This window comes from Curcuma longa, chromosome 6 (assembly GCF_044706935.1).
Source record: "Curcuma longa cultivar G26 ecotype Majalengka, Jawa Barat chromosome 6, ITB_CL_G26_1.1, whole genome shotgun sequence".
Classification (NCBI taxonomy): Eukaryota; Viridiplantae; Streptophyta; class Magnoliopsida; order Zingiberales; family Zingiberaceae; genus Curcuma; species Curcuma longa.
This window is the reverse complement of record NC_133866.1, coordinates 1350857-1375565: the sequence shown is the minus strand read 5'-3', so window position 1 is coordinate 1375565 and position 24709 is coordinate 1350857. Positions and strand designations below refer to the sequence as shown.

The window sequence follows — 24709 nt, the reverse complement described above, 5'->3', positions numbered from 1 at the left end:
TAGTTAGCAACTGTAGACGGCTCTTGATTTCTTCTTTGTTTCAAGAATTAAATGGTAAAACTTGCACAAAACAATGCACAAAGGTTTTATTGTCATAAGAATCTATGTAATATAGTCTCAAAATATAGCAGATATAATAATTTATGTCTCCCTACCTTCAGTAGTAGTGTTAAAATGTGCAAAGGCTTCCAAATCCTCATAAGTGATTTACATGGTTTTGAGTCTGAATTTTTCTGGGATGACTTTAACAAAAAGAAATGAGTTGCAAACTTACTTGCTATTAGTCGTAGAATTTTCCCATCAATAAATTTTTTCATTAATCCATGATGCAAATGATTATTATAAAAATTTTATTAGTTGGTCAATTTTATCCACCTTCTTTTCTATATCACTATATTGAATTTATCAATATCCATCATCATGAAATTGATTCAATGTGTTGTGCATAATATCCAAATAATGTTGGATGTACTTTAATAGCACTCCAACCCACTTGAAATTGTCACCATGATTTGTGAGCTCTACATCTATCTTTTGATTACAATAGTAAGATATATCATGATATTTTACAATTGCATCAAAATATCATCTTTTAATGCAGTATAGTAAAAAATTGATAATGTTCATCAGCAAAATCTTGTCTAACTATCGCCAATCAAGTAGGATCTATGTCTTGATCTCCCCCACTTATTCATCTAGATATAGAACAACAATTTCATACATGGTCAAAGGTTACAAACAACAACTAGATTTTTCAACATTGTGCTATGGTAGTATGTATACAGGAATTTAATTGAAATGTACTTTGGTCAATGATTTATTTTTCTCCCTTATGTAGGCATTATCAATCCTATTCTACTTGATAGCTTAGCTTGGAAATTTCATCAAATTAATTTCAGCAAGATCAATTACACGCCTTCATCCCATAGAAGGAAAGAAAAAACCAATGTCACCTCGTGATAAGGTAACACAAACATTTACACTCCACTTCCACTAACACCAATTAAGTCACTTCCAATATATCTCATATGTTGCTCATACTTATATTCAACTCAAAGGCACGAAGAGTAGCTAAAAATTCATAATCATTTGGAATATCAACATGATAACCTTTTAATTCGTTGTAGATGGATTCTACTAGCGCTCATCTATCAAAATCTTCATGTACATTTTTTAGATTAAGTTCCTCCATTGCAACATGGATTTCATTGCATGATGAATTTCTTGAGGGACACTTTGAAACATTTGACTATCTACAAGATAATTACTTAACCACATCTAATCATGTAACAACGTAATCACTATAAATGAAATGAATTCTCTAGTTAATAAATATGTCTCCAATCTTGATAATAAGATTGATGTTTTGGTTTGATTTCCTTTGTCCTATGCATCAATCAAAAATTGAAATAACAAAAGAAAATCATTCCTAACAAATAAATGCATTAATATAAATATGGCCATATCTACAACAATACAATTTTAATTAACTACAAAATTATTCAATTAAAAACCAAAGTTAACCAATTAACAATTAATTATTTAATTAATACAAATAATATATAAATATCAATTATATTAGTTATTTTATAACTAGATATTACTATTATATTTGTACATATAACTGTTATTAACTTAATAAAAATAATATATATATATATATAATAACTTTTATATATATATATACATGATTTACAATTTTGACCTGTGCCGAAGTTTCGATCACGAACCGGAATAATACAGTTTCAATACCGTATCATGCTAATATAATTTCGGTACTTTTTTAAATTTTAAATATAAATATATATTAAATTTATTAATATTTGATTATTAAATATGTTCATTATGTTATATTTTGAGAAGTTGAGTTCATATTTCAATATTTTCTCATAAGATAATGCCTATTAAATTTTTATACAACAACAACAACAACAACCAAGTCTTATCCTACTAAGTGGGGTCGACTATATGGATCCTTTTACGCCATTGAGCTCTATCTCCTATTATATCATCATTTATATTTAAATAAATTTTATCTTGTTTTATTGTTGCTAACCAAGTCTTTTTTGGTCTACCTCGCCCTCGTTTGATATGCGTATTTGTCATAGTTTCACACCGCCTAACTGAAGCATTTATCGGTCGTCTAAGTACATGTCCGTACCACCTTAAACGTGTCTCACGGAGTTTTTCCTCAATAGATGCAACTCCAACTTTCTCTCTAATGCTCTCATTTCTTATTCTGTCCATCTTCGTATGTCCACACATCCATCTTAACATCCTCATCTCCGCAACTCTCATCTTTTGCTCATGTGCTCGAGTCATAGCCCAACATTCAGCGCCATATAACATGGCAGGTCTAACTGCCGTTTTATAGAACTTTCCTTTAAGTTTTAGAGGCACTTTACGATCACATAAAACACCTGATGTTCTCCTCCACTTCAATCATCTTATTTGTATTCTATGTAAGACATCTCTCTCAATCCCTCCATCGGCTTGCAAAAATGATCCTAAATATTTAAAACTCTCAGTTCCAGACAACTCATCATCTCCTATTTTAATACTTGTCTCATTACGTTTAATATTGCTAAACTTAAATTCCATATATTCTGTCTTTACTCTACTAAGCCTAAAACCTTTCTCTTCTAGTGTTTCTCGCCAAGATTCTAATTTAGCATTTACTCCCTCACGTGTCTCATTTATCAATACAATATCATCTGCAAACAACATGCACCATGGTACGGTATCTTGAATGTGTCCAGTAAGTTCATAAAATTTACTTTTTAATTAAATAAGTAATTTCCCTAAAATTCAATAACTTTTTCTAAAATTATAAAATCATTTGAAAGGTTAGCTTCTATTGTCGACCTACCAGGCATAAACCCAAATTGATTTTCGGTGACCATATAATTATAAAATTATTTGAATATCTTAAATCATTTTTTGAACATATATGTAAATTTTTAATTTTTTTTAAAATTTATTTGAAATGTTTAAGAATTATATTTTGAAAAAATTTAGATTATTTTAAATTTATATATAATTTTTAATATATATTAAAAATTAAATTATTTTATAAAATATTTTATTTTTTTAATTATTTTAAATTTTTAAAATAACTTTAATATTTTATTATTATTATTAATTATAATTATTATATCTAATTAACCATTTATTTATAATAAAAAATGCATATTTAAAAAATAAATAATAATAATAATAAACAGTAGTTGTTGCAACCCCGCTGAGGCCGCCACGGGATCACGGCACTCTCTGCGCCCCCATAAAGGGTCGTCGCACCCTCCGCGACCTCGCCAAGGGCTGCCATAGGGTCACGACACCATCTAGAACCTCACGAGGCCGTAATGGCCTCGTGGTCAGGTGTCGGTCCCATGCCGAAACGATAAATATCGTCCATTTTAAGTGGTAAGGCTCATACACATCGTCATGTCGTTGTATCGATGGATGCTCACTGACACTGCCTAGTCCTTAACACTTTAATTTATAACTTGATTCCTTCTTCTCTAATGATTGATAGAATGAATCAAACTTAATTCCTTTTGTCTCAACTCATCTCCTCCATAAGAATGTGTGGTTCTAGTAATTAACCTCACGCTGATAGATTTTGGTGTCAATGTGAGGTCGAAATGAGAAGTTTCTTCAAAGTACTAATTAATACTAGCTTAATAGTCCAAAAGTATATCTACATGGTAAAGGTCAATTTTTGTATATGATGGACCTTAAACAACTTTTTACATTTTAATACTTGATAAATATTAGAACCAAGGATCAAAAATGAAAACAACACATGAGTTTCCAATGTCAAGTTGTCTCATGCTTTTAGTTAGCTCTTATATTAGAATTATGGTGTCATTTTCCGATAAAACATGAATTTACTTATTTATCAAAGTTTATCATGTTTAAACCTTGTCCTAAAATCACTTGCCTCATGGAAAGAAGCTATGCATATATGGTCAAGATATTGTCTTCTGTATCTTTATTCCAGTGTAAGATATTAAATAATAAAAGTTTGTTCCTATTGATAGTTTACAGGGAATTAATCCTCATAACCCTTGGTAGCCCCCCCCCCCCCCAACCTAAGTAGCCCCCCACTACCTCTATACATACAGATGTTGTATTAACGATATTACACAAAGACCCCAATAATACATAATTATGTCTTGCTCATAACCCCAATAGTTCGAATAGCAACAATTTAGTCAGCAAATGTACTAACTATTCGTTAAAACTGACAAAGGAGGTGACATTCTTATTAGATTGTATCTTTTCTATGATGAAATTACATGACACTGTAACGAGAATCTGTATATAATTTATCCTATCATGAAATTCAGATGAGTTTGCACATTGCTAAGGTCACATATTCTCCCTTTGCATTTGACCTTGCTACTATAATTTGTTTTGTTACTTTTTTAAGAAAAAAGATTGTGTTCTAAGAGAATGCAATAATCTGATGTAAATTGTCTATCTATCAGGATGCCTAGTCTACATCAGCATAACCAATAGTATAACAAAATCCCTTTCCCTAGAACATTCTTGAGGTATCATAAAATTCTTAGGGCTGCTAACTAATGATCATAGGATGGGCTCTCCAAAAACCATAGTTATGAAACTCCAACCAGATTGATCAGAAAAAATCAAACCTGGGTCTCGGTTTGATTCGATTTTGTGACTTGATCGGAAGTGTGTCAGTGAAAATTTGATTTGACTGACTAGTTTTTATCAAACCAATAAAACCAGTCCATTTTTTAAAAAAAGGCCAACTTTTTTCAACACTTCAAAATTTTAAACAGATTAACCACTTACCCTAACCCTTAAGCAATTCTTCTCTCACCGCGCGCACCAAGCTTAGTCTTGATTCTCACCCTTTTTTTTCTCCAATCTTAGTTTTTGCTAACACCATCATGTCAGACAGGAGAACATCATCAAACAGTTCTACTCAACTTGAGAGGCGAGGCATCGAGCTTTTACATGAGGTCAAACTCAGGGATAATGCAGCCTACTGTTGGCATAAGGAAGATCTTCAATTGTCAGCTAACATGTTTTCAATGCCCCGACTCAGAGGCAAGGTTTCACCGCTCATATTGATCTCTGATGAGCTTTTGCTATCAGAAAGAGCTACCCCTGACAAAACTATTCTTCTTTCATTTTTACGCTTTGTTCTTTATTTCTCAGGAAAGAATATTACAAGTCACAACTTAAATTGAGTAGGCAAATTTTATACGTTGCACAACTTTAACCCTAGATTAAATTTTGACATTCCTAGAAAGCTTAGTGATAGCAAGAACTGAATTTATCTTAGGTGATGATAAAATGTAACAAAATCTGTTTGTGTTGCTCTACCCACTGTTTAGTTGTTCGTACAACTAAATTAAGGTCTCTGTCCTTTTTTTTCTCATTCATAGGATTATATGTATTACAAAAGTTAGCATCTAGCTAATTGTGAGATTAGTGCTTACTATCGCATTAATAAGCTATGCTAGAAGTTGCAATGTTTTGATATTTAAGATGTTATGATGGTATAATTTGAAATTTATTCATTCTTATTTTTTGTTAATATTAATTTTTTACTGATAAAAATCAGATGTACATTTATATTACTTAATTTTATATACCTGATTTCTGATTTTTAGCTAGTTTGACCAGGTCAATTCTAGATTCGATAGGCAATCAACTAATTAGCCCATTGATTCATCCAATGAAGCAGTGATCTTCTGTGTTTCATGGTTCAGCTTTGATAACTATGCCAATAATTAGCTGATCACACTCATTATAAATGTACTGTGAAATAGTGTAATTCCACACTCGCATTTTGTATTTTCAAGGTCGAATAGAGGTTCTATTGTCTGGTACTAACTTAGTACTAGGGTCCATCAAAGTATCCACCGGTCTAGCCCCTAAGATACCAACCTCCTCGAGTATATCCAAAACATACTTCCACTAAGAGAGATAGACACCTTCCCCAAACAAGCCAGCTTTATACCAAGTAAATACCTAAAATCACCCAAGTTCATAGTCTAGAAATGTTGTAAAGATAACCAATCAACTGTGTGATTTCAATGGAGTCATCACCCAATAAGGATTTGTTTCCTAATGGAGACAGGAAAATACTGACTAATTTGACACACTCTTGATTTTGCTATACTGAAGAAGGTGGAGAAAGGTTGAGCTAAGCTTCTCAAAATAAGCATTCAAAGGTTCTTTTAAGCTATACAATGATTTTCAGCTTGTATAACAGTCTAGTCTCCTCTTGAGCAACAAACCCCAGCAGCTTTCTCTGTCTAACTTCCTCTAATTGATCGTCATAAAGAAATGCATTTTTGATGTAAAATTGGCATAGTAACCCATGCTAAATAGCCGACGATGAAAGGAATAACTGGACCAAAGTAATTTTTGCAACTGAAGAAAATGTATTGAGGTACATAAATTTGAATAATCTGAGTCTACCCTTTTGCCACCAAAGAAACTTTGAGGCGGTTAACGGTGCCAGTAGGAGAACACTTAACTCTAAAGAACCATTTGCACCATGCAATAAATTTCCAATGAAGAGAAATAAGCTCCTAAATACGATTGGAGCGAAGGGCATCCATCTCATCCCACATAGCGTGTCTCAATCTAGAATCTAAAAACCCTCTAAGTCATTTCTAGGAACAAGTTGCAAAATAGGACAAAAAAAGCATGATATTTGGGGTTATATTTGGGTGATAATGAAGCATAGGATACAAAACAATCCTATATACATGTTGGGTTTCTACATGCGTAATTTAAAATTTTAATTTCACAAATTATGGCAACAGAAGCGTAATAAACAATTTTATCACTTATTACACAAAAATTCATCCAAGGAAACACACAGAGGCGGAGCTTACATGGGCCCAGTGTGGGCAACTGCCCACACTGGGCCCGAACCAAAAAAATATTAATATTAATATTATATGTTTTTAAGTTTTTTTTTTACCCTAATTGCTGTTTCGCCCCTTCTCATCGAACGACAACCGGCGCCCTCGAAGCTTCTCCAGTCGCAGTCCCTCCTCCCTGATCTCCTGCGCCCCTCCTCGTAGCTTCTCCAGCCGCAGTCCCTCCTCCCGCTGCTGCATCCGGTACACCTTCGCCTCCATCGCTCTTCTCTCGTTTCCATCTCAGCACGAGCAGAGCCGTCCCTTCTCCTCCCTCGCTCTTCTCTCTTGGGTCGCCCGCGCGGCTCCGCCTGCTCCCGCCACCGCGCCACGCACCGCACCATCCCACGCCTAGAGCCAGCGTCGCCGCCGCTCGCAACCAGTGTTGTCGCGGTGTCGCCTTCTGTCCCTCTGTCTCCGGAAACCCCCTTCCTTCCGCCCCTCTTTCCGGCAGCGACCGAGCAGCAGCCAGTTCGGCCGTTTAACCAATATTCTTTTCAATCAAAATTATAATAACTCTTCAATATCTTTTTAATTAATGCTGCTATAGTCATTCTCCTTGTACATTAGCTTATGCTTACTTTACTATTATAGTTAAGTCTCTTCCTTGAGCTATCAACGTTGTTATCATTTATCAATGCTTCCTGAATGATGAAACAAAGTCTGAAAATTCAAGAACTTAATTGGAAGATCTGTGCTTACACATCAGAACCTTTATCTTGAGCAATAACAACATTTAAATCCTCGAACTTCAGACAATTGTGTTATATTATGTTTTAGTCAATTAACATTCAGAATGACAAACTCTTATGAACATAAAATTTGTGCATAGGTGACAAAAACGTAATAAGACATAAAAAACAATAGGCATAGTTTTTATCTATTAAACTAGAGCTAATAAGGATACTCATGTTAGGTAAATGATAGGCTTCAAACATAGCATTCAATGCAATGTTCTGTAGATTTGTTTAATTTGGGTAATGAATTGATATTTTGATGAGGAACCATTCCATTAATATAGTTACGCTAAAGAGCAGCCCTACATCAATGTGCTTCCAGTTCCACAAGAAATATAGAGGTGAAGTTGATCAGGAGAAGGGCTAGCTTCAAAGTTTCCTCTATAGCCTTCTACAACTTCGTGTGTTTGAATTTGTTTATGATAATTTTTGACTGTGCTAATTAAAATCCATAATTATTCCTACAGTTGGTGGCTGCATCTGTTCGGGCTCCTTTTCAGCATAGCGAACCCCCTTAGCAGTTGTGAGAAGCATTCTGATTTTTGTTCTTATTCCTGCCTGTGTCCAGACCCTTGTTACAGTCACTATAGGGTGTACGTCTCATGATTGTTTAATTTTTCTAACTATTTTTTTCTTCTTCTAATTATGGGTTTATGTTTGCTAGATTGAATCTTGGAGCAACCAATATCGTTGATTGAGCAGCCATATCTTGGGAAGCAAGCTGGCCAATTGAGGTAGACTCTTACCCCCTTTTTCTAATTGTTAATTTATTATTTATTTAAGTATGAATTATTATTTATTTATTTATTTATTGATCTTAGGAAAATATTATGTCAACAATGCATAGATTTTTCAAAAGGAAAGCTCTAGAATTAGAAGAACAAAATATTGGAGATGTCACAGTTGAATTTGATTTTTCACAATTACCGACAGATCCTGGATTAAGGATTCCAATTTGTTCTTATAATGCTAACATTAGGGATCAAGTTCGAAGGATATATTTGCAAAAAGGTCCATGTCAACCTTCATGTTATGAATTCCCAAAACGAAAATTTGGAGTAAGTCAATTTAGACGGTTCAATCCTTCTTGGTTTAAGGAATTTGGTGATTGGTTGGAATATAGTATAGAAAAAGATGCCGCATATTGTTTATATTGCTATCTCTTCAAAACAACTAAAGGAAAACAAGCAGGAGGGGAGACTTTTGTTAGTGAAGGATTCACAAATTGGAAGAGTAAAGATAGATTAAACATCCATGTTGGCCAACATGATAGTGAACATCATAAAGCTCGAATGGATTGTGAAGCTTTGATGAATCAAGATGCACATATTCAATCAATTTTGCACAAACAATCAAAGCAAATGCGGAATGATTATCGTATTCGTCTTAATGCTTCAATTGATTGTATTAGAGTTTTATTGCGACAAGGGAATTCATTTCGGGGTCATGACGAGACTGAAGGTTCTCTTAATCTGGGTAACTTTCTTATTCAATTGGAGTTTTTAGGTGCTCATAACAAAGAAATTAATGATGTGATATTGAAAAATGCTCCTAAAAATTGCAAGTTAACATCACCAGATATTCAGAAGGATATAGTAAGTGCTTGTGCAACTGAAACAATTAATGTTATTATTAGAGATCTTGGTGATTCATTATTCTCTATTTTAGTTGATGAATCTCGTGATGTGTCAACAAAGGAGCAAATGTCAGTTGTTTTGCGCTATGTGGATAGTAGTGGGCATGTAAATGAGCGTTTTATCGGAATTGAACATGTTACTAGTACTACAGCACTTTCACTTAAAGCTGCTATTGATAAGATGTTCTCTAGATATAATTTGAGCATATCTAAGTTGAGAGGACAAGGTTATGATGGAGCAAGTAATATGCAAGGTAAATTCAATGGTCTAAAAGCACTCATTTTAAATGAGAACCCATGTGCATTTTATATACATTGCTTTGCTCATCAACTTCAACTAGCTCTTATTGCTGTGGCCAAGAAAAATCTTCCGATTTCTAATTTTTTTCGTATTGTTGGTGATGTGGTCAATGTTGTTGGATCATCCTGCAAACGTTCTGATCTTCTTAAGGAGAAACATTCAGATTTTATTGTTGAGGCATTGGATAGGGGTGAAATTTCAAGTGGTCGGGGACTTAATCAAGAAACTACCCTTCAACGTGCTGGGGATACACGTTGGGGGTCACATTACAATTCTTTGATCAGTTTGATTTCTATGTTCTCTGCTGTTAGTGATGTGCTTGAAATGATTTCAGATGATGATTCCAGTTCCCCTGATCAAAAAACCGAGGCATATAATTTATTGGAGTCAATACTTTCATTCGATTTTGTATTCAATTTACACTTGATGAAACAGGTCTTAGGGATTTCGAATGAATTGTCAGCATCATTACAAAAGAAAGATCAGGATATTGTAAATGCAATGGATTTGGTTCAAGTATGCAAACAACGACTTCAAAATATGAGAGATAATGGTTGGGATTCATTTTTAGAGAAAGTTCACCATTTTTGTCAAAATCATTACATTGATTGTCTCAAAATGGATGATATGTTCACACGTTGGGCACCACGTGGTCGTCCCCATCGTAATCCACCAGAAGTGACAAATTTACATCATTATCGAGTCGATTTATTCTATGGTGTTATTGATATGCAACTTCAAGAGTTAAATGATCGTTTCTCAGTGGCAAGTACAGAGTTACTTCTTTGTATAGCTTGTTTGTGTCCACAAAATTCTTTTTTGGCTTTTGACAAGCAAAAATTATTGAAACTGGCTGAGTTTTATCCACAAGATTTCTCAAGATTTGATCTCCTTATACTTGATGATCAACTTGAAACTTATATATGTGATATGCGTTCTAACAAAGCATTTCAAGGATTGAAAGGCCTTGGTGATCTTTCAGAGAAGTTAGTTATGTCAAAGAAAAGTATGGTGTATCCATTGGTTTTTAAGCTTTTGACATTGGCATTAATTTTACCTGTTGCGACTGCGACGGTAGAGAGAGTATTTTCTGCCATGCGAATTGTGAAAGACAAGTTGCGCAATCGGATGAGTGATGATTGGATGAATGATAGTCTTATTGTCTATGTGGAGAAAGAAATATTTCTAACGGTTGATAATGATGCTATTATACAAAGGTTTCAAAATATGAAGACCCGAAAAAAACAATTATAAGGTAATTATTTTATAATGTTTTGTATTTATTTTTTTGAGTTATGATTTCATTCAACATATCTTATTATTTTAGTCTCTATTCTTGGGAATATTTTGTTTCCCATTTTGATGACAAATGCTAATTTGATTTTGATTTAATTGCAGTTGGGTTTCATAGCTAAGCATCTTTTTATGATGCTAGTGGAATAGATAGCATTTTTTTATATTCGGGAGGCTTATCCGGTTGAACAAACTTAGCAGGTTAGTTTTTATTTTGCCATTTGAAGTTTAATTTTTATGTCAATTTTTGTGCATCATGTTGATGTGTTCTATTCTATTAGATAATGAAACATAATTATTCTTCATATGAGTTTTTTGTGGGGCACACTCAATATATATGTTATTTAGTTAATGTTGATGTTTAATTTTAGAGCATGCATAATTTTATGAATATAAAATTTAAATTTTATTTGACTTTATTAAATATATTATATTGTTGCCCACACTCGATCAATATCCTAACTCCGCCCCTGAAAACACACGCATGCAAGCATAATCGTAAATAATACATAAACAACTTTATACCTTTTGAATGACGCGGAGCGAAAACGACATCAACTAGCAACCTTGAGTAAGGTTGCCTCTACTCATATCCACGTCGAGATCTCCTCGAAACGACTTCCTTAAGTCATGTGTCGTGTCTCCGCTTCGATACTAGTCAAAGGGGAGAAACAAGCAATCCGAGAGAGGACCTAGGGTCCGATTCCATATCCGACAGCTCAAAGCAACCCGGCGATACGAATTAGATTGAAAGGAGGGGATCACACCACCGTTCTAAGGTCGTATTGTTTGCTGTCAAGAAGGTGCATCGAACCTATATGGTGTGGATGTTCTAGCGGCAACAATTGCCCCGAAACAATCAAATCAAAAGGAAGAAGCGATACCTTTCGGTGGAGAAACAACTGTTGTTTCTCCTCGCATTCTTTGCTTCCACTGTCGATTGTAGCTTCTTTTGGCTCCGGGATGGCCGACCTTTAGGAGGTACTGATCATAGGGAAGATCCTTGGACAGAAGTGAGCTTGAAAGCCTTCCTTGGCCAACGACAACAAGCACCCACAAGAGGGTGGGCGACGGCAACAAAGAGGAAGAGGTGGCTTGGGCGGCGGCTAGAAGAGAGGAGGAGAGGGGGCCACAATTTTTAAACCTAAAATTAACTTTTTAATCTCTGTTAGTAACTCTTCATAATAGTTATATTTATAGATGTTTAATAAATAAATTTTATTAAAAAATTAACAGAATCTATTAAACCAAATTCCTATTTTTTAGCCTCAAATTTGGTTTACAAACAAACCGAGTTGGTCCAAAATCAAACCACCTTTAATTAAAACCAAACCAATTTGGTTTATAATTAAACCAAATAGGTCTACTTTGTCTTCAAAAGACGTGGTTCATCCGCACTTCTTTTCCAGTAAAATATCTTTCATATTTGTCATTCATCTAATTCAACTAGACTCAATCTCTCTCGATCTAAGAATTTAATTCTCAAACTCGTTTTATGTCTCTTGGAGAAACTCATAGTGCGTGACCTTCTAGGTTCTTAGTTTATGTTAGTCGTCCATAATTAATTATTAATTACAGATCGATCATGAGTGACACCTAGTAGTATATCATAACCCCCAATTAATCGAAAAATCACAGTTAATTCTATAACCACTTCTGAGCCCTTCAGCAACTACAATTGATCGTGCCTCTGTTCCTTTCACCATCTTATACCCGTTTAGTTCAGGACATAGTCTATGTGTCAGTCCCCACTAGGTTGACTACGTCACAACTAACCCAAGTTGTAGTTCCTTGTCCTACAAATTCAAATTACTCAAAACAACTATCCAAGAAGACTATCATCTTGACATGTTATTGTTTTAGCCAAAGGCTTACAAGTAACAATCCTGACAAATGGTCATAGGGTATACGTCTCTTAATTAAAAGAGTGATAAATCCTCTATTGGTTATTCAAACACCTTCGAACACTTCAATTTATACCTAATCATCTCGAATCCATACCTCCGTAGAGACGTTTGCTTAAGATGTCAAAGTATGAGTTTCCATGACCAAGATAACTTGAATACCTCAAGTCAAAGGAAACTTGCACTTGAGTTACAATGAGATCTTCGTAGACATTCATAGAACTATATAAAACATTATGACAGGTCACTTCTAATGAACTAATTACCCTTAACCAACATCCATATGTTAACTCTCAACATCCCAATGTTTCAGCCAATAAGGATCGGCTGCTTGGTAAAATCAAAAAGTCTAACATATACTAGTTTCACAGAATTGATAATGTCCAATCTCATCAATTCATCGACTATGAAATATTTCAATACGTACATAATTACATATGTAGAGATACCCACTAATTGTGATCCAATTATAATTTCTCTCATGTTATGCATTATATGATGGACATCAATAATTGAGTTTAAGATCAAATCAAATGCATAGAAAATGTAAACTCAAATAATAATTTTATTTATCCAATAAATAATACAATATCTAAGGCGATTATCTTAAGACACCTCTCAAATATAACAATACATACCTAATTAGCCCCCCACCCCACCACCACCACCACCTCTACATATAGATGTATTAATGATATATCGCACAAACACCCCCATATAATACATAATTACATGTGATGCCCATGACACCTATATAGCATGTTGATTGCACTTACACATACCTAACATCATTATTCAATTTATTACAGTTTCACCATTTTCAGAATGGCATTAAGGCAATCATAGAGATGAGTTTACATGCAGGAAATTAACAAGGGCAATATCTATCATAATCAACCAACCATAAAAAAGAAAAGATGATCAAATCAACCTACCAATGGAATGCCATCGATGCATCATCAAAAAAAAAAAAAGAAATAACACAGTGATATATTCAGGTATCTAAGATTTAGATTAACTATGGAATCATATTTGAAATGCTTTCAAATAACTAAATACTGAAACAATATATTCAACCAATCCTGCATAGTTCCTATCTTATATTTAAACTCGCACTCTGTTGACTTATGTTCTCATGAGGTACATATTCTTATCAGCTTCCACATTTTGTACCTCAAGTGAAAGAAAATAAGTAATTGTATTGAGAGGACTCACATTCCAATCATATTAGGCCTATCAGTTGAGACATCCCAAGCCAAAAGTGTGCCCCTTCTATCACCAACAAATATCCATTCCAAGGTTGGATGAAAAGCAAAAGCACTTGCACCCATGAGCTTAATTGTATTATCAACTGAGCCAAAAACAGTAAATGTCAGCACATGTTAGGAAGACAAGTAAAAGATAATTCAAATACAATTTAATAAGCAATGATGAAAAGGATATAAGCAATTATATAATGATACGTTGCAGGGTATAGTGGACAGCATATGTCTGAATGTTATAAGCCCGAATCAAGCCATCAGCATAAGCCACATACTACAGAAGGATAAGAAAGAAAAATTAGACAACAGCACAAAAGGCACACAGAATGAAATAGTGTATAAACTCAAAAGAATGCTTAATTGAACTTAAGCATATTACCAAAGCAGGAAGTCGTGGATGACAAGCAAGGTTGACAATAGGCTTTTTAAGATCTGTTTTTATTTTTGTTGGAGGTCTACCTCCCTCAACTGTGCCAACCACTTCACATTGCCAAGAACATTACATGTCATTTAGTATACGTAACAAAAGATAAAAGCAGCAACAAAATGACAATGGAAAAATAAATAAAACCTGTCACACTCATCCGTTTGTGAAAACCAAAAAATACAACAGGCTGTAGAGGTGTCAATGCAAAGTTAACTTCTGCATCCACTGAGATACGCTCTGATCTCTTCTCAGGTGAGTGTAACACAAGAGTCTGCTCAGTGTCAAAATCACATGACCGGATTGTACAATCCTGCATTCACAAAAGGTAAAAGATATATAACAGAATGATCAGATCATTTATAGCATCTAGCTAAAAAAAACATAAACTAAGAACATGTTCAACCAGTTATAAAGGTGGAGAATATACATACATACATGCATATATGTGTGTGTGTGTGTGTGTGTGACTAAGAAACTAACAAAAGTAAGTTTATCAAAGAGCAACGAGTACTTGGATTAGGCAACCAAATTGAGCTAAAACACGACTTCATTTTCAACAACAATCAATGTATATACATGAAGCAGTAGACACCCCCATGAAAGCAAGGTTCAAAATCTCAAGCCATGTCAAAATTTCGATTTTTAACTAGAACGATACTATTTCGGTATCATGGTGATGTTTTTATGCATGGTTCTAGTAATGGATTGGAGTTAAATAAAGAATGAAATGAAGCATAAGAAGGAGACATTGTTAATGTTGAGCATGATTTTAAATCTTGTATCATGTCGGACGAAACGGTCGAAACATATCATTCTAATAAATTATCAAAACTCAATACCACTGAGTACAAACAATGTCTCCTTCCTTTGTTTCATTTCCTTCTTCCTTTAACATTCAATCTGTAATCAGTACCGTACATCGAAGCATCGACATGATATTAGAACAGCATATTTCTAGTCAAAGACCGAAACTACAGCACGATTTGAGATTTTAAACTTTGTTGCCAAGTGGTATCGAGTTTCAGTGATTTACCGGAACAATTTGGCCTAGCACAGTATGAGATTTCAAATCATGAGTGAGAGGAGTGTCAACTAAAAAACTCATTATTTCTAAGAAAAATTTATTGAAAACTAAAATCCATATAATTGAATTTCCACACAAATCGTACAAAAAAAAACAAAAATTAAGCATCATCAATAATAAACTAATGAAAAATAATTTAATAAAAAATCAAATATCATATAGCATTGGTGTCCTTTTCATTATTTGATAAACTATATACCTAGATTTAAACAGGATTTCCTCATAGTAACAATGATAATTTAACTTTCTAATTTTTGGAAATTAAATGATGAAAAATTGGCAATCAGCAACAGCAACATGTACAAATAGAGGAGTTTGTGCGATCCAAAGAAAAGTAAACTTTTAGAGAGAAAAAAGGTGCTAACAAACTTCATAATACACCTAATACAAACAAAGTTATTTTCTACCGCTTCAGACCATTTTGAAATACATGTGCAAAGACCCAAAAGGAAATGTTAGCGTGCATCGCTCATGATTCCCAAAGTACAGCAAAGTGGAATAAAACAAGTTATATTGTGCAAAAGAAGAATACATGTGCATTAATTTATTGAGTGTGTATTATTTGGATACTTTTTTCTCTCTGTTTTCTCATCAAAATCTCCCTTAATGCATCCACAAATATGGGAAAAAGATAAGTCATTTGATTCTGATAAATGCCTTTTTGGATATCAATATTTTAACAACCACTATTTACTGCCCATGCATTGGCCAAGCTGAACAACACCTAAAACCTTGATTTAGGTCATGTTTCATATGAGGGAGGGAATGGCTAACTAGAGAACTGTTGTAGGAAACAAAAATTATAAAGACTAGAGAAATGTTTCCCTAGTGTGCGTTTCCCTGGAGGGGAGGAAACTAAAAGCACTTAAATTCTCATAATTTCCTTGGAAGGAAGGAAAAAGAAAAGGAAACTTTTAATATTGATTTGTTAAAAACATTAAAAAAACATATATAATAAATAGACTTGAAAAAAAATGGTTTTTACTAACTGGTTTTAATGGGTATCTGTGCCTTTAAAAGTAGAGTTTTGCTCGATTTGAGTGGAAACCAAATTGACTTGTGCTGGAGATATAATTCCCTAGTTATTTCCACCACTCCATTTCTCCCTAAGGAAACAAAGTGAAAGAGCAATTGGAGAATTCCCACCAGTGTTTCCTTCCTTAGGTGATTCCAACCAAGGAAATAGACTTAGGCAATAGAAATTATTCCGTACCCCACCATTGACAAAAGATTGTATACAACAACAATACCAAGCCTTATTCCACTAGGTGGTCGGTTTGACAGAAGACAGTATAAAAAACAAAAATATGACTAACATAAATATTAAAGCATATTATTTATAACAGAATATGCATCTTAACCATCACCAATTAGCACAGAATCAGCTTTTGAAAATTTGGCAAATGATGCTATTAGAGTTTAGTTTTGTTCTTTGCAAGATCTAGGTAAGTTGGATTTAATTGCCAGTATATTTCTAAATTGTCAATTTCTTGTTTTATCAACCATTTGAGAAAATAAGCTATGATGTTCACAATTCTATATTGCATGTACTTATTGAGTTAATGTTTACTTGGGCAGAAGAGGAAAAGGTGGAGGGGAAGGAGGGAAGGGAAGGGAAGTGAAAAAAGCACCTTTCCTTTGTTTATTTTAAAGGAAGAGCTGAGAGAACAGTTAGATGGGAGGATCCACTTCCCTCTCTTTCCTCCAAAAATTGATCCTCCCGGATCCCAAATCTGTTTGTTAAAGAAAACCATCACCTCAAGCTACTTTTCTCTTTTCCTTCTATCATTCGTTTTTTGACAGGTAAACAACATGATGGCACATTATCTTCTCTCCCTTCCCAGCAGGGGTTCCTGTCTCTTTCCTCTTCATCCTCCCAAGTAAACATTGCCATAAAATCCTGGTGAACTTTGTGGCCTTCGTGTTTACTGAAATGTTAGGACTGTCTAGCAAAGAAAGCATCTTTTTGTGTGGTCCAAGATATCACAAGTAGCCTGCAAGCAATTTTACAAAAATTGGTTGAGGATGTTAATGGTGACTAAATCTAGGATATCTTGCTCCTTCTGCCATTATTTCAAATTTTTTAAAAAAAATAGTATTTTCTTCATTTTTATTACATGCATCAACAGTATATCCCCATCCCAACCATCTGCTCTTATGCCATGCCTCTCTCAATAGGTGCCCCCCAATTTATCCTGGAAGCATTTGACCAATTGTTAAAGTATTGAAATACTTTGGTTTCATGTCCTAACTAAGAGCCATGAAATAATATTGACAGAATATGAACCTGTGCAAAAAATGATCCTTGTGTGGGGTTACATGATGGTATGAATAATTTTGGTAAAAAGGATCTGATCCCTTATCCAATCGTCGTAAAATTACAAGTTAATATTAAAGAGAACTAGGAGGTGATCAACATTGACTAGAACAAGCAAATCCAGCTCAACCACGTGAAAGTCAATTGAAGTTCCAATCAAAAATGCAACAGTTCCTCATGACTATGTTTATATTTGTAGAAAAAGAAATTCATACTTGCCAACACATAGAAAGTTCAGGAAGAAATTGACTGTGACACTAAATAGACTAACCTCAAGGATGGAAATTAGAGCATGTCCACTGGTAGGACTATATGACATGCGAACAACAGGAGAACCAATATCAATTGAAGAAATCTTGCTTCCTGTAAGAGCATCAAATTCTAAAGAAAAGAAAAGTGAATCAGTACATGAGGGTCAAAGCAGAAGAAATAGCTATAGCACACTTGTCTAGAGAGATATACATAGAACAAAGTACATAAAAATCAATGATTCTTCAACTATTTGAAGTGAGCCAGCTAGAAACATCACATCTACTCAAAGTTACATCTTTGAGATTTAAATTGTATGCTCTCTATCTTGAAAACGAAGTTTTCAAATCAAATTCATCAGAAGTTCTAGACATTGACCAGAAATCACAAATTAACCATTTGACAATTTGGCCGTCCTTGCCTTGTCCATACACAAGCTTAGCTAATTCTAAATTGAGAGGCAGATCCGGCATACTCTATCCTACGTGTTACCATCCAAATTGCAATGATACTGAAAATTAAATTTGCCACGTATATGCACTCCATAAATCCTAACGCCTTGCATCGAACACACCTAAAGCGAACTCACCAAAAAGGGAAAAAATGATAAGTTTTCAACATCAAAAGCAATAAACGATCAGTTAGTACCAATGATGTAGGTACCAACAGCGACGGCGATGAGGGCTTGGGTCGGATGGAAGACTGCGGCGTGGGGCTGAAGCGGCTTGAGGCCGTGACCAACGTGGCGCAGGTCCAGATGATGCACCGTGTCCCACTCCATTCCTGTATTCAGAGACACTAAGTATCTCTCTCCAGCCTTCTTCTCCGCACCTTCACCTCCGCCTCCTCTTCCTCCTCCAGCAGATCTACAAGACCCCTCACGGAGTTTATTTGAGAATCGAGAGAGCAAGGAGGGTCAGATCTACCATGAGACCACAAGGATCGAAGAAATCGATGTGAGATCTCGCCCGTAAGGGGAGAGCTGCTGTGCCTAATGTGAACAACCGCGATCAGGAATGGTGAAAAAGGGTGGAAAATAGGCAGGCAGTAAAGAAAAGAAGAGCAATTTATTTACATATAGACGCTCACTTATTCATTAATCTTAATAACCTCAGTTGACCGGCACGACCCGTGATCGCACCAAGTTACACCCGACCACATAAATATCAAAAAATAATAATTTTAAAATAAATTTTAGATTGACAGAAAATTTTAAAAATAGTCAATATTAAAAAAATATTAAATATTATTAAATATTGACTCATCTATAATAAATAAAATTAAATTAAAAATATTTAAAATGCATTATAATTAATGAATTAGATATTTGATTTTTATTAATTAATATTTATATTTTAATAATAAATAAAGAATAATTACAGTCACTATTAACATTAACATATTTTGTTTATTTAAAACATTTATATTTATATTTACTATGGAGTAGATTTAATAACCATCATATATTTTAATTGTTTCAGTCAATATACATGAATGATCAAGTCATCAGGTTCATGAATTACTGACGTGTACACTCCTTAAAAATAGTTATAAAGAAAGACAAAGGAACTTGAAAGATACTCAAAAAGAGAGTTAGAATAGCACCGGAGGTGGATCTCGACAAGCCACTCTGATGCTCAAGTTATACGCTTCGTTTGAAACAAGGTGAGGGAAAGGGAGGGAAGGGTAAAGAAGGGGAAAGAGAATTTTGACCCTTATTTGGGATGAAGTGAGTTAAGAAGGGGAAAGAGAGAGAAGGGTAACCTTTACCCTTGCATGCTCATGAATCGACATAATTTCTTACACCCCGATTTGGGGTGTAAGAAAGGAGAAGGAAAACTTTTTTAAAAAATTATTCTAATTTTATTCTTATGTTAAAATATTAATTATTAAAATAACTCATCTATTAAATATTTTGTTTTTGCACTATCTCTCCTCATCACATAATACGAGCCATCACAAGGTCAATCACTCGCACTCCACGATATCAACATTGACTTTCATCGTAAATTTCTCCGAAAATAAAACTCAAGAGGACAGAAATAACTAGGTAATCATAATCTCCTCCTCCTCCTTTTGCCCTCAGCAACAGTCTCATATCTGAATGGACAAGAGCGCATACCATAGTCGTTGTATTTACCATTCACCATTGGAAAGTGCTAATAATACGAATATATGATCTTTCTTCGCCCTTCCTTTTGATTGCTCTTCATATAACTTGTAGATAATACGAATAGATTCAAAGACTCATATATGTTGATCATATTGCATCTAACTTGATGTTTGTTGATTCTAATAACATTTTAAACAATCACTGTCGAACAATAGTCTTGATTATAATTTTTTATTAGATGAATGACATTTCTATTGTGTTAATACAAATTATAGTTAAGTATCAAAACAAAACCCAGATCCTAGATACAAAAGAAATGGTTATTTGCATGCAGAATGATGTCTATTCCTTCATGAATTATCATTGCATTTTTCAATAATTTTCCTTTATTGTTTTCAATGTCACGTCCCATTTGATATAACCCCCTACTAGACCTTCTTGCAGTTTTGATATATTAGTTATTCCATTATGCATCATCATGGCATATGATAGACTTCCATTATTATTTCAGATGAAGATTCATTGGTAGGTGCTACCACACTTATATATTTGAAAAAATCTTTCACCATTTTCATTTGAGCTCTTTTTTGCATGGGACAAAGACAAGTATCTAATAAAATCATATTTATTTATGTTCAATTTTTAAAGTTAGAATTTCTTATTGTGTATTTGAATTTTTTTTTCAAATAAATATAGTTGTTGCACTCTAGGCTTACTAGTGTAAACATATTGCTTAATCTTAATTTAAGGAAGAAGAGATTTTTTTTTTTACTTTCTATTTAACAATGTGAACATCTTGTGTGATATTAATTTATTTTTTTCATTTATAGATGGGTGATCAAAATGGTAAACGTAATGATTTCATTAAGTTATATCGTATGCATCAACTCGCATCGGCACAAGTTGTTTGTTTGGTTGTGGCTTGGTATGTGCGAAATAGGCACAAACAAAATAATCAAATTCCTCATCTTGTACTATTAGAAGGGGAACATGTATGAAATGAATTAATGACAAAAATGCTAACTAATGATCAATGTTATAGTATAATTAAAATGAGTTCTTCTGCATTTGTGGGATTGTGTAATCTTTTACTCAAAGAAGGTGGTTTATGACCTACCACAAGGATTACTATAGAAGAACAAGTAGCAAAATCACTCTATTTGCTAGGTCACAATGTTACAAATCGTGAACTTGACTTCTTTTTCTATTGATTGGGAGAAACAGTGAGTCATCATTTCCATAATGTTTTAAAAGGTATAATGGAGTTGGAGGATAAATTTCTCAAACAACCGGATGGGTCACAAGTTCATTCAGAAATCTTCACTAGCAATCGATTCTATCCATTTTTTAAGATAAAAGTATTATTCTTATCTTTTGACTAGTATAGATTTATGTTATATATTCATAATTATTAATAATTTAAACATGATATATCAGGATTATGTTGGAGCAATAGATGGAACACATATTCGTATTAAAGTTTCTCCCTTTGATACTCCAAAGTTTCATGATAGAAAGGATTTTCCAACATAAAATATTTTAGCAGCATGCACATTTGATCTGAAATTCACTTATGTCTTAGCCAAGTGGGAAGGGACAACATCCGACTCAAAAATAATAAAAAATGCATAAACCAGACAAGAGTGTCTTAAAATTTCAGAAGGTAAATTAAATGACATATATTGTGATTAGGCTTTCCTTGCTTTTACAATTTAATAACATATTTTTTTAGGAAAATACTATCTTGTTGATGCTAGATTCATGTTGAAAAGTAGTCTTATTACACCATATCGAGGAGAACGTTATCATTTGAAAGAATATAACCACAATCTACCATGAAATGCTCGAGAGTTATTTAATCTTTGACATTCTTCCTTGCGCACTGCAATTGAAAGAGCTTTTAGAGTCCTTAAGAAGAGATTTATTATTATAGGAAGTTCAACAGAGCCAAATTATGGAGTTGAAACTCAAAAAGAAATTATTCTCTGTTGTTATATTTTGCACAATTACCTGATTAATGTTGATCCAGATGAGGGATTGCTTGTTGAGGTTGATGCTGAACTTAATAATAATAGTGATCATCAAGAAGAAAATCATAGTAATAGAGATGACAATGAAGATGCAAAAAGGGGAGAATTGATTAGGGATTCCATAGCTGCGGCTATGTGGTTAGATTATAATATGTGATATTTATGTTTATTTGTTTATCTTGTGGTTTTGGATAAATTTTCTTGTAATTGGATGATTGTGAATGTTGATATTTTAATTTATTATGTTATTTGAATGTTATGTCATATGACTATTTATGTAATTTTATATTTGATTGTTACTATATTTTTATTTTTAAGGGTGCAAAAAAGAAGGACTAACAAAGTGAAAATGCAAGTGCAAACAAGATGAATAATCAGTGTGTTTGGAATAAAGTAATGGATGATACTCTTATTGATGCATATTTGAACCAACATAATATAGGCAACAGGGTTGGTGGAACCTTTACTACACAAGCATTTAAAAATATTGTGAATGAATTGAAAAAAAAATTTCTTGACAAACTTATCGATAAGGACAGGATTCAAAATCGCATGAAACATATTAAAAGAGACTGATTTTCATGTTATGATATATTCAAAAATGGTATGAGTGGTTTTGCATAGGATCCCATCATAGAATTCTTCAGTATTGAACCTGAAGTTTGGCAACAACTAATTGAGGTGTGTATGAATTTGAAAAATATATTTAATTTTCTTTTGTGATACTATCTATGAATGAATGCTTGATATAATTATATTGTAATTTGTAGGTCAAACTAGTAGTTGTCGAATGGAAGAGCAAGCCTATTCGAAATTATGAAAAGTTAATTCAATTATATATGAAAGATAGGGCTACGGGATAACATGCCAACACTACATCAGAAATGCGAAAGAGATGAGCTAGCATGGAAGTGGAGAATAATATTGGTGAAAATCATTTCGAAACCATTGATGAAGTTGAATTTATATTATCTCAACAAAAATTCATTTGGATAATTCAAATGCAGTTAATGAGGATGTTCAAATTCCAACTCTTAGTTCTAAACCAACTATATCTCAAGCTAACTCTTTTGTTGGAGCATCATTAAAGAACAAGAGTGCAAAGAAAGGTAAAATTGATGATGACGGTATAAGCAATGTAATTGACCATATAGCTTAAGCCATTATGAGTTCAACACATGAAATGGTTAAGTCAAATGAACTTCCTATTCCTAAGAATGAAGTGTAGAGTTTGTTGACTTAATTAGGTGTTGAGCAACATAGAATTTCTATATGTTATTTGTATCTTGTTCAATGCCCTAAGATGTTGAGAGCTTTACTTGGATGCCCTTTTGAATATCATAAAAATTTATTATTCCAAATGATTGATGGAGAGAATCTACTGCATGATTAGTTTGTTACTTGTTGGATAATATATATTTGGATATTATGTAATATACATTTGGCTGATTTTGGATGTTTGTTAAATTATTATTATTTAATGTAAGACTTTACTTGATGATTAGATATACTTTGCTCTTATCATGGTAAAATGGATATTGCATATTCTTACTTAGAGTAGTTTTTTCTGAAACTGTGTTGTACACACAGATATATAAAATATATGAGAATGATGGTCTCATATCTTAATTGTATCAATTCTTTATTGTCATATATTTTTATGATTTTCATAAAAATAAGATAGTAGATGTTTATGCTTTATGATGATTTATTTGCTGTGTTATCTATGTACAGCACAAGCACACAGAGAGCTATTCGTTTCCAGATGTTCTCCCTTCTCCTTCATCTTTTCCTTTTAGCCTGCTTGTTCAAACGGACTCTGAGTCCACTGCACCATGCTTGACCAGCCTGAGCCATCTGAGCTTACCAGCTCCACGCTCCTCTCAGCCCCTCACTGATCAACCTGATCATTCTCCTGTGCAGCTCAGAGCACCGTTGTCTTTTACCTGAAAACCAAGCTCGACAATACTGTGAGGATAGAAAGCCATCACTTGACAATTCCGGTTCTTTATCCCAATTCAAACCAATTCAAACTCCACCTGCAAAGCTCATCAGAATAATCAGAAATCAGGAATGATCAGAGCAGAAATTGAACACGATCAGAAATACCTTAATCGATCAGACAATCGATTAAACATCGTAACTATCTCCTCTATAAGCTGTGTAATCGATCAGGCAGTCGATTACCCAAGCCCTTAATCGATCACCTAATCGATTAGGGTATGGTAATTGATCAGGTGATCGATTACCAATCGCTAACCCAGTTTCTCATTAAACTTGTAATCGATCACCTGATCGATTACAGTTCACCATAATCGATTGCCCAATCGATTATAGTGTGTTCTATGGGTTTTGTGAATTCTCACAGAATGCTCTGTAATCGATCATCAGATCGATTAAACACTAACCCTTGGTCTTACAGAATGCTCTGTAATCGATCAC

At 33.7% G+C, this 24709-nt stretch overlaps 1 protein-coding gene across 2 annotated transcripts in view; it reads right to left on the bottom strand.

The window, feature by feature from the left end:
* LOC141830676 (uncharacterized) overlaps positions 1-19128 on the bottom strand; it is a 65464-nt gene extending 46336 nt beyond the window's left edge. Inside the window, exons 1-7 of one of the 2 annotated variants that reach the window (XM_074718096.1) lie at positions 19051-19117; positions 18773-18990; positions 18147-18256; positions 14619-14784; positions 14427-14527; positions 14249-14321; positions 14001-14136 (exon numbers count right to left, since the gene is read on the bottom strand). In XM_074718096.1, coding sequence (XP_074574197.1) covers positions 14001-14136; positions 14249-14321; positions 14427-14527; positions 14619-14784; positions 18147-18256; positions 18773-18905 — 719 coding nt within the window. In that variant the 5' untranslated portion in view covers positions 18906-18990; positions 19051-19117. Of the gene's footprint in view, positions 1-14000; positions 14137-14248; positions 14322-14426; positions 14528-14618; positions 14785-18146; positions 18257-18772 lie in introns of both variants that reach the window. The other variant, XM_074718095.1, reaches the window with a different exon arrangement.
* Positions 19129-24709: the final 5581 nt, after the last annotated feature.